Raw genomic sequence first — 13,081 nt, forward strand, 5'->3', positions numbered from 1 at the left:
ATGCTTTTCTTTTTTATAATCTGAAGTTTGCTGGTTTTTTCTCTCTTTTTTTTTGTTGTTGTTTTTTTTTTTTGTTTGTTTGTTTTTTTAGGAAATGCAGCCTGAAGTCAACCAAAATCACAAACTGGAGCATTCTCAATTTAATTCAGGTGATCTCTTTAGTGAAGAWATAATTATGAATGACCAATTCATCAATATTCTGTCCTTTGAAGTACCTGGGAACATGCTTCAGGCTTTAGAAGAGTAAGWATKCACTGCTGTTACATCACATTTTTTATTTTATCATCAGCCAAACTYTSAATATGCTTTGAGTATCTTTTCTTYATTGTTYTTTAATAGTGTCTGTTTAGACATATTACTGCACTACCTTAGGTTTTTGAACTGYTTTAAACAATTGTCTGGGGGAACAGAAAGCCATCAAATTTCATTTTGATTCACCTGTAAGTGCTACAACCCCWTCTAGGCCTTAGACATGCAAGTTTTCCAATCCACCTTGCTTCATCTGGTTTACTAGGTGAAGGGACACTTCTTGATATGCAGGAAAATATAGGAACACAATGCTTTACACATTCTGCTTTTAAAAGGGTGGCTTTTGTCCTAGAAAAGAGAACCCCTGARTGGCAGCATTGCTGTTCAGCAGTGTGTGTTGAAAACATGGATGAGTCTAAGGTGTGACWGTCTGTAGTGCTGCCAGAAAGAGACCATGTATCTGCAATGGGTGGGACCACTTGCTAAAGCACAGAAACYCTCTTGATACTGTTGAAAGGCTTTTTGACAGAAACATGCCACTGTTAAAGGTCATCTGTTCTTCAGCTGAATTTTMTAAAAAGGTCTGATGTGAAGATGAGTGGATGTTGTTAATGCAGTCTTACCATTACCTCCTGGTAAGTGAGGTTAAAGGCAGTATTATGCCACTATAAAATCTGTAGAAGCTGAAAAGTTACTGGACCATGGATGTAATTTTCTTTCTTAAAGGGTAACTAACATTATTATTTTCTGCCTTTCTCTGATAATTGGGAGCTTATCTCTGTAAATTGCACATTGGTCCTTGCTTTTATAACTGCATAGCAACTCAGGCTTTGAGAAGACTTATTCTGAAAATCTTTATGTGGATATTAAAAAGAACAGGATCAATCATTTTTGTAAACTCACTTTGGTATTAATTTATTTCAGGTATAGTTAGTGTCTAGCTAGGTTGAAAAAAATGTTGCTGGACTGCTTTCAGATATGTTGTGGATTAGAAAGGTAAATATTCTTGCAAACCTTTGGAAACCTTTATTTTTGTAACAGGTTTATTTCTAAACTTATAAAACAGGATTCGTATCTAARTTTGATCATGTGTCCAGGACCTAAAGTTTTTTAATATTTTTATGAAGTTACTGCATATGTCTCTTGCTTCCTTTTCTTTCCTCACTTTCTACTTTTTTTTACCTCTAAAGAGGTAGASCATYGCAGTAAATAAAGTAGATGYCCATTAATCAACATTCACTAACCTGTATCACCTTCTAAGCTATCTTTTCCTTTCTCCAGGATGAYGATAGTAGATAGACCACAAAGATATCCAGAGTTACAGTGATTCCTGCTAGAAAAGATGTCTGGAAGGGTGATAGGTATTTTCAGCCAACCAACATCATCTTGCTTGTATGCTAGCTGCTAGCTTGGTAATTCCTTCTGCATGTTTTGATGCAGGTATGTTTCATTTTTGTCTACATGACACACACACAAGCTTGCCAGCATAATTTATATCATCCCTTTCATTGCACGTTGAAATCATTCTGGTGTTTCACTTACAAGCAAGAAAAGTACTCAGAAAAGTAAGAGCCTCATGTTTTTCTCTTTGTTGCAACATAAAGTCGTGTTCTCTTTTAAGAAGTGACAGTGCCAAATCATTTAGGAGATTCATCAGGAGCATGTGTTCAATATTTATGGACAGGGACAGCTTTGGAGGGTAGGCACTTTGCAGTGTCAGGAGGATTGGCTAGAGAACAAAACATACTTTTAATGTTTCATAAGAAACCTTCTTGGATACCCATTTTGTAAATTTTGTCTTAATAAGTCATATCCTTGATGTACACTGTGCAGCAAAATAGCTTAGCTTTTATTCTCAGCAGATTCCTTGCTGTGTATATTATTGAATATTGCCCTCTGGGCAATGAATACTAATGAGGAGAGGCTATRTGATTTGAGTATTTGACGTGCACGCTCAGAAGATCATGTTGCAAAATGTTGTGGATCTCTTTTTCTGTATGTCTAGAAGAGAATAWGAAGAGAACTGAGCAATTTGGGTTTGTGTCTGATGTGATGGAGCTTGACCATACTCATAGTCTCAAAAGRTACAGAAATGTTAAAGGGAACTTAATTTCTTTAAATGACTTTTCACTATACACTTCTCCTTTTAAATTTCATTTTGTACAGCTATGCTTCCTTGCGTTTGTCAAGCTTAACTTGAACCTGCTTGTTGATACACAATGCATAGTACCAATTACTTAGGTAAATGAGTAAGTAATATGTGTACATTGCATCTGATTTTCTTCCTGTGATTGAGGACGCTGAGGCCAATGTACTAGAGAACAGGATCAAACTGTCTCTAGAGRGCCTTGACAGAAAAATAAAAGCAAYTTACTAAGATTTTAGAAGTTCACATTTTCTTTCTAAATGTAAATTTCTTGCTGTACRTGTCAGCTTGATTTGCTATGGAGCAAATGTTCTTTTTCTTTAAACCCTGAATTCAAATGGAAAGTAAGAATCAAAGAATCATAAAATGTTAAAGATTGGAAGGGACCTTAGAAATCRTCTAGTCCCAGCTTCCCCTGCCATAAGCAAGGACATCTCCCACTAGAACAGGTGGCTTAAGGCCTTTTCYRACCTGGCTTTGAACACTGTCAGGGGTGGGGTATAAATGATTGTGTTGTTATGGCACCTAGACTTGAAGATTCCTYCATAGAAAACATTGTGTGAGAAATAGTTACATTGTTAGCGCAAAAAAGGATATGAGAAGCTAAATTTCTGTTTTTCATAGCTTAGAAAGAGTGTAATTGAAATTTTGGAATTTTTGAAGGGAGAGCTTATTCAGTACTCTGATTTTGTGAGATGTGTACAATGCAGGAATATAAATAAAAATAATAATCACATTGATATAACAATGAAATGCAGTGTGTGCTCATGGTAYGAGCTCCATACCCTGTGTTTTGTAGTTCTGTGTTATGAATGCTGCTAGAAACTTGAAAAGTGTGTAAACTATATTATTTTTCAGCAGAGCTCAAATGCTTAATATATGATAGGAGCCTGTAAAACTGGGGAGCTGAAGAAAACAAGTAATTKGAAATTAATGAACACATTTTTTTTTCCTCTTAAAAATGTCACTTTTCTTTGAAGTTGGCTAAATATGAAATGTTCAGAATTATAGGGGTCATTTCTGCTGTCTACCTGGAACAATTTATCTCATCCAGAAAAGAGTCTTCTTTTGAGAGTTGTGCTGTTCCTGCTTTATTCCATATAATTTTGAAAGAAGATTGATATCTCCTACCATTTCTGTCATCTCAATACRTACCCTGCCTGGATAGATCAGAAGAATCTGAGCAGATCATAGCAAAGTTGGAAGCTCCTCAGGCATTAATGCATAATGCATATAGCAATAATACTTATTTATGATTTTGTTAGTATCCAGGCTGAAGTTGGTGCTTTTGAAATCGGTGGTAAAATGTGTGATGACTTCACTGGAAGCAGAATTGGAGTCTTTCATACACTCTTTTTGCATAGTTGCTTTTCAGAGCAAAATAGTGAAATAAGCATTTTCTGAACTCTGTTGCAACAGCAGTATTGTAGGTAGATGTATTTTTTTAATTTATTTTCTTAATATCACTGATTTGTCAGCTTTTTATTTTCTGTAAGCAATGCAAAGGTTCTCAACCTCAAATGMTGGATTTTTAAAATGTTTTTCTAAACAGATTAGTGTAAGAATTGAAGTAACTTCACTCTCTTTATATTGCTGAGGAGAGTTAAAGGAATTTGGAAGGTGAAACTGCTACCAAATCTAGTGCTAAGACTTTCTAGCAGGTTTCATAAATCTTTGTTTTCTGAAGAGCTTCTGGTCTCTCAGCTCCATGTATCATCTTTTGCAGTTTTTTATTTACTTATTATTTCTTGGCTGTAAATCAGGARTCCCATTTTTGGTTTTGTCAGCATTCTGACTTCTGGAAAGTTAAACAACCTGTGACTCATCCATGTGAAAGCATCCTTAGTTAATCCTCATGTACCTTTCTTAGCAATTTCATTTACTGATGTGATGAATTCTCTGTCGTCTCCTGTGTGAGCTGTGCTGAGTTTATGCTTGGCTGTGTGTCACAGGACTGATGGATGAACTCCCCCAATTCAGAGCTGGCTGCAGGCCACTACAGCTACTGGTGTATCATGGAGCACCTTCAGAGCTGTGCTAACACAGCTTGGCAGCAGGCAGGGATGAGGGAAAGGCAACACACCCTGCTCTGGCACATGAGGGCTGAAGAACTTGGGCTTGGGCAGTCCGTAGCTGTTGGTGGGTGTTCAGCCCTCATGCCATTGCCTCTGTTTCTGCTTTAGTATGGTTTTGGTCTCCTGCAAAGATTTGTGCTTTGTGGAGCTGGAGCTGTGTAAATCCCTGCCCTGTTGTGTTTATAGTCTCTGTTGTGACTGAACCCAGCAGGAGAGCRTGGAGAGCAGAGGAAGGAAAGAAGGAGGGAGATGTTGAAGGGGGGAACCTATGAGGCTGCAAAAGGTCCACATTGACATGGTACTTCAATAAAATACCAACAAAATACAGCAACAAACCAAACAAACAAAAAAACCCAGAAAAACTACACAGTCCAACTTACTGATACTGTATTACTGACTCCTCAATGAATGCATGATTTGGGAAATAAATCCCATCATGAGATTTCAAAGGCTTCTAATGACCATTATACTTGGATTGGCTTTCTTTGCTTACTGTGACTAAAGCCAACACTGCAGGAACTGGTTTCTTTGTGATTCTTCTTGTCTGATTCTTTTTCCCCCTTCACTCCTCTGAATGTGACAAGGCAACMCAGACCATAATGCCTGGATTTTGCCCTGCCGTTTTCATTCTCACTGTGGTTGTCCCATTCTCACTGTGCCCATGGGTACAGGACATGTGCTGCTGTAACAGTGGATGCCACCAGGCTGGGGTGCTTGTCTGTCTCTCCTGCCCTGTTTGCATTCCCCTCTCCATCAGGAGCTGGTGCTGCTGCTGTGCCCTGGGGCTCCAAGTCACTGCTGAACTGGGAATGTGGAGACAAAGTGTCCACAAATGGCTCTAAATTACTTAATTACATGCTTTTCAGGAGTTGTGTATTTGAAGCAATACTTTTACAGAAACAGCTATCACRGAGCTCCAGTCTCCTCTGTATACTTTTGTAATATGTGTACTGCTAATTGGCTTCCAYTGGCAGATGAGAGATGAGCCTTCGACAGCTTTTTCTGTTTTGGTGAGAAAATGTCACCAAGGGAGAATGTGCYTAATGTTTCTCTCCCTTTTAGACTCCAGGAAATTGTGACAAGAGTAGTCTCTATCTTTAAGAATTCTGAATTTTAGTTTTTAAAATGTGTTTGAAAGCTATTGCTTATTTTTAGGACTGTTAAATTCAGCAGTCATTAGTTCTCCTGTTCAAAAATTCCCTCTGTGGGCCTGTAATTTGAATAATAAAACTTAAAGACACAATTACTTGGCAGTTAATGAGAGGTTTCTTCTTTTTTTTTTTTTTTTTTTTTTTTTTTTTTTTTTTTTTTTTTTTTTTTTTTTTTTTTTTTTTTTGTGGTGTATTTGTTTTTTATAAATTAACTGTAGTTGCCCTCCTGACCCAAACTGCTTTCCTGTATTCTTTTATTAGGTCTGTGGAGGACATCATTTGTTCAGGCATTCTGCTTCTCTGTGTTTGGCGTCTGGGATTTTCCCCTTCCAGATCTCTCTGACAGATTTTTAAATCCTCTTTCTCTTCAAGTGAGTGAAAAAGCTTTACACTTGCTGTTTGAAGTTTCRTTTTCTATGTGTCTGTTCACCTTTCCCCCACCCTTTTTTGCCACCTGCCTTCTGTACTGTCCTCATCCTTTCTCTGCATGCTTTGTCCAACAAAAACTTTGATCTTTTTTATCAATWGGTTGCCATCAGCTGCCTGTACTTCATTAGCTTTCATGTTTCTATGATGCTGAATATGTTCAGGAAGTGTGGAATGACCTTTTAAACATCAATTGMTGTAACAGAGTGCAGAGCAATTAAAAAAAATTATTAAATGTACCTCGGCTTGAGGAGACACAGAGTGTCAGGCTAGAAATTTTTTTCCCTATGTGTCATGAGACACTGTATATTTAATCTGGATGATTGTAAAAATTGTTCTTCTGATGGACTTGAATGAGACCAAATGAAAGCATTTGGTTTATTATATGTACAGGATTCCTGTGTTTGACTGTTGGTGTGATGCAGCATCCTAGGGGTTTCCTCAACCTCTGTTTTTAGTAAAGAGCTTGAAGCAATGTTTCTGATGTGTGTGATGTGCTTATCTCACTTCTGCTGGCTGCTGTGTGAAGATCACAGACCAGAAGTACAGCATACCACCACATGAAAGGTAGCTTTCAAGATTTTACAGACACAGCTTTTTTTCAACTACCACTGGAAAAAAAGGTGATGGTGTGGCTACTATCTTCTAAGATGTGACCTGGGAGAGCTGTGGCTTGTGGTTACTTTCCTCTATGCTGTTATCATTGGTTTGGTGGAACAGTTCATCAGCTTCTCTTTCATTGCTTTCTTCACTGATGTGCTGTCAGGAATATGAAGAGTATGAGTTGTGGGTTAAATACACCTGAGATCTTACGAGCCTCATTATACACTTGCTGACACACCAGAATCAGGTGATTATTATCATTGCTCCTCCTGCATTTCGCATCATGTGGAGTTACCAGAGTGCTGTAGTTCTCCTTGAGGGTGAGAAAGATCATGGGAATTTTGCTTAAAATGGAATCAGGTTGTGTCTATAGTGGCTTGCAGTAAATGGGAATAAGTGCAGTAGGAAGACTGAGGGAAAGATAATAGGAARTGTTGTGATGGTATTTCATTTTGGTTTTTATTCTTGGGATCACTGTTGAAAAAGAGTGGAAAAGTAACAGGGAGATGGGTGAGACATAGCTTAATCTTTTTTGAAGCATGCTTTAAAAAAAACAGTATTTGTGATAAGGAATAAGTGATGTGTTATGAACTGTGTATCAACGTGGTAGAGCTGTGAAGTGTTACTTTCCAGGGAGAGAGATGAGGAATTCAGTMTTTCACATCTCAGTAATAAAGGGTTAGTAGGTGCTGGGGTGATCATCTATCATTGCATGCTTGAAGAAAGAAAAATAATGACTAAGGCACTTGTTGTTCCAGCAAACAAAAAGAGTTGCAAGTTGTGACTAATAAAATTCAAGCTGAGCATGAGGTTACCATTTTTTAGAGAAATTATCTAGTGTAATGATTGATTTAAATGTTTAGTTGTCTGTTAAGGGATGCTTAAAAACCAGGATGTTCCTCACAGAAGACAGATATGCTTCAATTAAATCAGAGCTGCTGAACTTAAAGCAGGAAGTAAAACAGAAAAATAAATCTTGTGGCTTGAATTTTGCAAGCTAATAATGAATTGGTGAATCAATGAAGAGAAGCCTCCTAGCACTGCCTGACAGTCATTAGGGAAATATTAGAGCATAAAGCTCYCATTTTCTGAATCCTTGTTTTTGTTGAAGTGCATTTACACTGCTCTGAAACACTTTTTTTTTTTTCAAGTTGTCATAAACAGCATGGTAAGAGCTGGCTGTGTCARCAAAAGTCCTAGGAATATAAACACACTGACTTCAGAGAAAACGCACATCTGCCCTGTCCATTTGAAGTAATTGCTGTGTTGCTTCAGCATCCTGTTACCTTGATCCTGCCATCACCTACCCTCTGTGCTACAGCAAGAAGTGCTTCCCAAAGAGAGAGAGCAGATCAGTGCCCTGAGACATTTTACCGTGAATGTAGGTGTCACCCAGGAAAGCTGTGTACCTCCAGCTGCAGTGTCTGTAGAATGGACAGAGAAGCTGGATGCCTGTGTTCTCTTGGGGACATTATTGCAAATACTAGCTCTTACAGGATCTTCACATTACTGTGAGGAGTGTTTCAGGTGCATGGTACTTCAATTGCAGGAATTCCTGTTCCTGTATATAACGGAAAGCAAGTAAAATCTAGGAAGTTTTGTAGCTGCAACCAACTGGCTAGCCCTGCAGCAGATCACTAAGATAAGGATGGCCAGTGATCACCAGCRTGTYTCTGTAGTTTCAGGAGATGGCAACAGAAAATCAGTCTGTGGTGGAGTCTTACATTTTAAAGCTGGTTTCCCAAATACTTCAGGTATTTGAGTCGTAATAAGAAAACAATTTCATCCCAGCAATTTCTAGATGGCAAAAACACATCTCTTGTGTTATCAGAGAGACAATGATGATATAACAGYGGTTTACTTTTAGTTAAACTTTATTTGCTTACATAAGGAAAGGCAAATTTGACCAAAAAAGGGTTTCTAGGTTTGCATGCCTTCATTTATACCATTCTGAATGTAGTATCATTCTAYTCTCTTGCAAATCTTACCAAGATCTTTGCTATGAATTTGAAATTTATTCTAAGATTTTTCTATGGAAAAATTAGACCAATAATTTAGCCTAAGCAAAAAAATAATGGATTTAAGCTCCTAAAAGTATATTTTGTAGGTCACAAAGGAATTCATGTATACATAGTCCACACGCTGAAGAATATAATATGCTGTTCATGTAATTTGACATGCAGAAGCAAAACACACCTAATTTTTCAATATTAGATTGAGTACAGGTGTAGAATTTAGACTACTTATATTGTATATGAAATTAGAATAATTATAATTTCAATTTAATTAACTATAAAGATAAATGAGAGTTTATTTATATGCACCATGACAGATTTGGCATTTGGTAAAAGCTCTTGTATTTCCATCTGGTTTGAATCTCTTTTCTAGAACTCTTATTAACTTTCATGAGAGACAGATACCAGCTATTTTATTTGTATCAGCACCTAATTGAAACTTTCCCCTCTTCCCTGCAGAGAAGGGAGTACACCAGCCAAGAATGTGAAACAGTGATCCATCAGTCTAGATGGGTCAGTGAGTTTAGAACTATTTTACAAAGTCAGTGAAATTTATAAAATTTATAATCTGTYCAGGTTCTGGTTTGAACTGCTTCCCAATGGAGATGGGGTGGAGGGTGTCAGGCATTTCTGTTGGCTTTTATCCGAGGGACTGTTTTGAGTATAATCCTGTTTACCTTTGTTCAGCTTGGAGGTTGCCAGCCTGACACGGGCAGATGCTGATTTGGAGGCCTGTCGAACACAGATCTGTAAAGAAGTGATTGCTATGATGTTAAAGAACATGGTCTTAAATCAYAGCCTCTTTCCTCATGTGGAGAAGAAGATGAGTTCGGTTTTCAAAAAGCGGTTTCTTGCCATGGAGAAAGAGATTCAAGAGGAGTATGAGAGGAAGATGGTGGCTTTAACAGCTGAATGTAGTCTGGAAACTAAGAAGACATTGGAAGCTCAATGCCAGAAAGCAAGAACTGCAAATGAAGAGGCTGAGGAATTAATGAAGAAAATTAATGAAAAGGTAAATCTAGTTTTAAATCAAGATATTTTGCATCATAATTTTTATAGAGCTGGTTTCTCTTTTAGACTAGTACAGCTTAGTTATCCTCGTAGAAAAGACCAAGATCTACAATTAAATATGTTCAAAAATTCAGAAGTCACAATTAAGATGGTTGTTACTAAGAAATGGTGTTTAACTTCACCAGAAAATGGATTTTTCTCAAGAGAATCTGTTTGAAAACAAAGGGTTGTCATTACCCTGTTTGGTTTTTTATAATCACTTCTTATACTATTGTAAAGTGGTGTATTTTATTTATTTTGCTGTAGCACTTCCTGAGATTTCAGACTCTCTGTGAAGTATTTTGCACATTCAGAGCAGAACAAACTCCTTGCATCATAAACCTTACGGTCTAGGTAAAAACTTCCAATATTTGTGTTCTGTTTTTGAAGAAAATTAGAATATAAGCATAACCAAGCTTAACRTGCCAGAATGCCCAATTTGATGTTTCATGTTTGTCTGTTAAGAAGGTGACTTGGTTGGAACAAATAATGCAGTTTGTTACTTAAAACTGGGGCTTTGCTTCTGGACTACATGTAGTATTTGCATATCACATACCCATAATTGTTAAGGTCTTTTATGACAATTTATGTTTGCAGTTTTGACATAAGTTTGGGGTTTTTTTTTTTGCTGAGTGTGACGCATCAGAAGTTTTTTTTTTTTTTTTGCTGAGTGTGACGCATCAGAAGTACTCCAGTATGTTGAGCCTCTCAGGAAGAACTTTGTTTTATCAGGTTGTTGCTTAGGGAAAATTAATGGCACAAGGCTAGTGGCCTTAAATTGTGACCCTAGGTAGCTTTCCATGCCTGTAGGATATKCATATCCTGAACTAGAACTGCTAGAAATGCAAAAGATGGGAAGGAAGAGGTACTTGTGGACACCTTCTTAAGGATGAGGTGAGCTGTATTCTGCAGAAGATATTTTCTTTCTGTTGGTTATAGAAGAAGCCTATACCTCACTGAAATAGGTCATGCCTTTGCAGAGAGAGGGACCTGACTGAAACTCAGTGTGTGAACTCACACTAAATATATGCTCAGTAAAGTGGCTTTGCTTTGTAAGAAATGTACTGCTACTGGTTCAGTCTGGTTTCAGTTCTGCTGAAAATCCTGGGTGGTAGGAGTCAAGCAAACAAGGCCAATCCAGTTCTGATCCATTATCATATATTGTCATCTTGCTGTTCCCTTTTCTGTCTGTAGAAGGGCATGGCTTTGTATGGCATGGCTTTGTACTTGCCCATGGCTTGTGGTCCAGGACATTCCGGAGTGTGAGGGTTGGCTCATGCCTGTGCCCCTGGGCAGCAGCTGTGCTGCCATCCAAGAGRTGGCAGTGGAAAACAGCTGGAGCAGTAACCTCCTCACTTTCTCAGACAAAACACACAATTTAKATTCCCTGCCTTTTGGATTAATTTGCTGCCTGCAGTGTGTCTCTTGAGAATGAAAAGTGCAGAGGGCAGTTCTCCTCAAGATAATTGGTATGGAATTCAGAACAAGACTAACATAGTGACTGTTAGGTAACTCTGCTAGGATAAGAAGCATTCTTTGCTCTGTGGGACATGTATGTTTTGATTCTATAATGACTTTATGCCATCTGAGATTAAAACTATGAATATGTAAGTCTTACTAGAGAACTAAGAGAAAGTATTTCTGGCAAAAATGTTTTTAAAGTAATTGCCATTTAATGCTACTCCATGGTTGTAAATGTAAATTTAAAATGATGCTCTTGGATTAATTTGTAGAAACTGATAGTTAAAGTAGGTCACCTGTAATAAAAACTTTTAGACATTTTTTGTAAAATTGGGTTTTTTTTCTAATTTATATTGTTTTAAAAAATATGTTGATCATTATTTCATTGGTATGCCTTATATGAGTTTGTTTWATTTTAATAGGATTTCAGGATTGATGAAACCTAAAAAAATAATTTCATATATAGTCTTTGTGTTTAATTTCATTTTATATAGTTTATCTTATATATCTTACATATCTCACATAAGGCTTGTGAATTCTAAAAGGACTTCATTTTGCTTTGGAAATGGTATCTGGATTAGAGACTGGCATCTGTACACCCTTCCATCGAAACAGCTGAAAACTATGGAGTGTGTGCACTTATTCAATATTAGTCTTCATATGAGATAGTAGCACTGATACTTTAAAATATGTTGAAAATCACTTTTGATATGTTTATTTCTTTCTTCTCTGCAGCCTGCAGTAGAATACAGAAGTTTTCTGGATAAACTTCACAGACTGGAGCAGGACTGCCTAAAGAGGTTCCTTTTTGTAAAGCAGGAGGAATATTTTGCAAAGGCTTATAGAGAGCTGGCAGTTACCCAAAGAAAGGAGCTCCACACGATCTTTTTCACACAGATAACAAATGCCACTTTAAAGGGAGARCTGAAGTTGGAAGCAGCTAAAACACTGGTGGAAGGTTACTCTAAAATACAGGTAATAGGATGATATCTCCATTCCTAACCTAAAGACAGAATACAAACTTGCAGTAACTTTTGAGAGATGTTTCAGGATAATTGTYATCACTTCCATAACTAACTTTCTTAGAAAGTATTTAAAAATTATAATGCCTTTATTATGCACATCTAGACATCTGCATGACTGTATATTTGGGTATATGCACATGTTCAAAGTCCCCTAGGCATCAGGTGCTCTTATATACTTCAGAAGATGTGGTCAAAGAACCAGGTAAAAGAGGTAGAGTAAGTGAAAAAACTTTTGATTATGTTTTGACTGCTCAGACACGGATCATGGAACTATCAGACCTTTTCTTGGCTCTTTATGTAGCAGAATGTCTGCTATAAAGCACTCTGTTCTCTGCCAGACCCATCTGTAGTTGCCTAAACCCTTCCTGTTCCCCATTGTTGGAAGGATGAATTTCTAAGCCAGCCTGTGTGCAGTGGGCTTGGCTTTCCCTGTGCTCTACTAAACACAGTGGAAGAGTTGGCTTTGAAGTTGGCTTTGAAGTCGATTTAGACACCTTTGAACATATTACTCTTTGCTCATGCAATCATGCAGCACATCATGAAGAACAGTTCTTCTAACAGTGGTAGGGTTTTGTATCTGTTTAATTGTGAATGCTTAATCAAATGACCTGTTTACTCAGGGCACTCAAGATGTGCACTCAGGAAAGTATTGAGGTACACAGTATTGAGATAATCAGGCCAAAAGCTTGACACATTATTTATTTTGTTTTGTTAAAATAACCATATCATTTGACATGATCATTGGAGTTAAGTTGATACGAGCTTATTGCTTTACACTTGTAAGAAGTTTTTAACTTTGCCCTGTTAATGAACAAATCTGGTCTGATACTCACAGGTSTTAAGTGAAATTAGCATTACACCTAATTAAGTGTGTTTGTTC

At 37.3% G+C, this 13,081-nt stretch overlaps 1 protein-coding gene across 1 annotated transcript in view; it reads left to right on the plus strand.

The window, feature by feature from the left end:
• EVC2 (EvC ciliary complex subunit 2) overlaps positions 1–13,081 on the plus strand; it is a 60,441-nt gene that overhangs the window by 21,872 nt on the left and 25,488 nt on the right. The window contains exons 9-11 of the mRNA XM_057373480.1: positions 92–243; positions 9,353–9,677; positions 11,912–12,151. Of these exons, the coding sequence (XP_057229463.1) occupies positions 92–243; positions 9,353–9,677; positions 11,912–12,151 (717 nt within the window). The remainder of the gene's footprint in view (positions 1–91; positions 244–9,352; positions 9,678–11,911; positions 12,152–13,081) is intronic.

The sequence above is a fragment of the Malurus melanocephalus genome, unplaced genomic scaffold (assembly GCF_030028575.1).
Source record: "Malurus melanocephalus ecotype Western Australia unplaced genomic scaffold, MMel_1.1 scaffold_199, whole genome shotgun sequence".
Lineage (NCBI taxonomy): Eukaryota > Metazoa > Chordata > Aves > Passeriformes > Maluridae > Malurus > Malurus melanocephalus.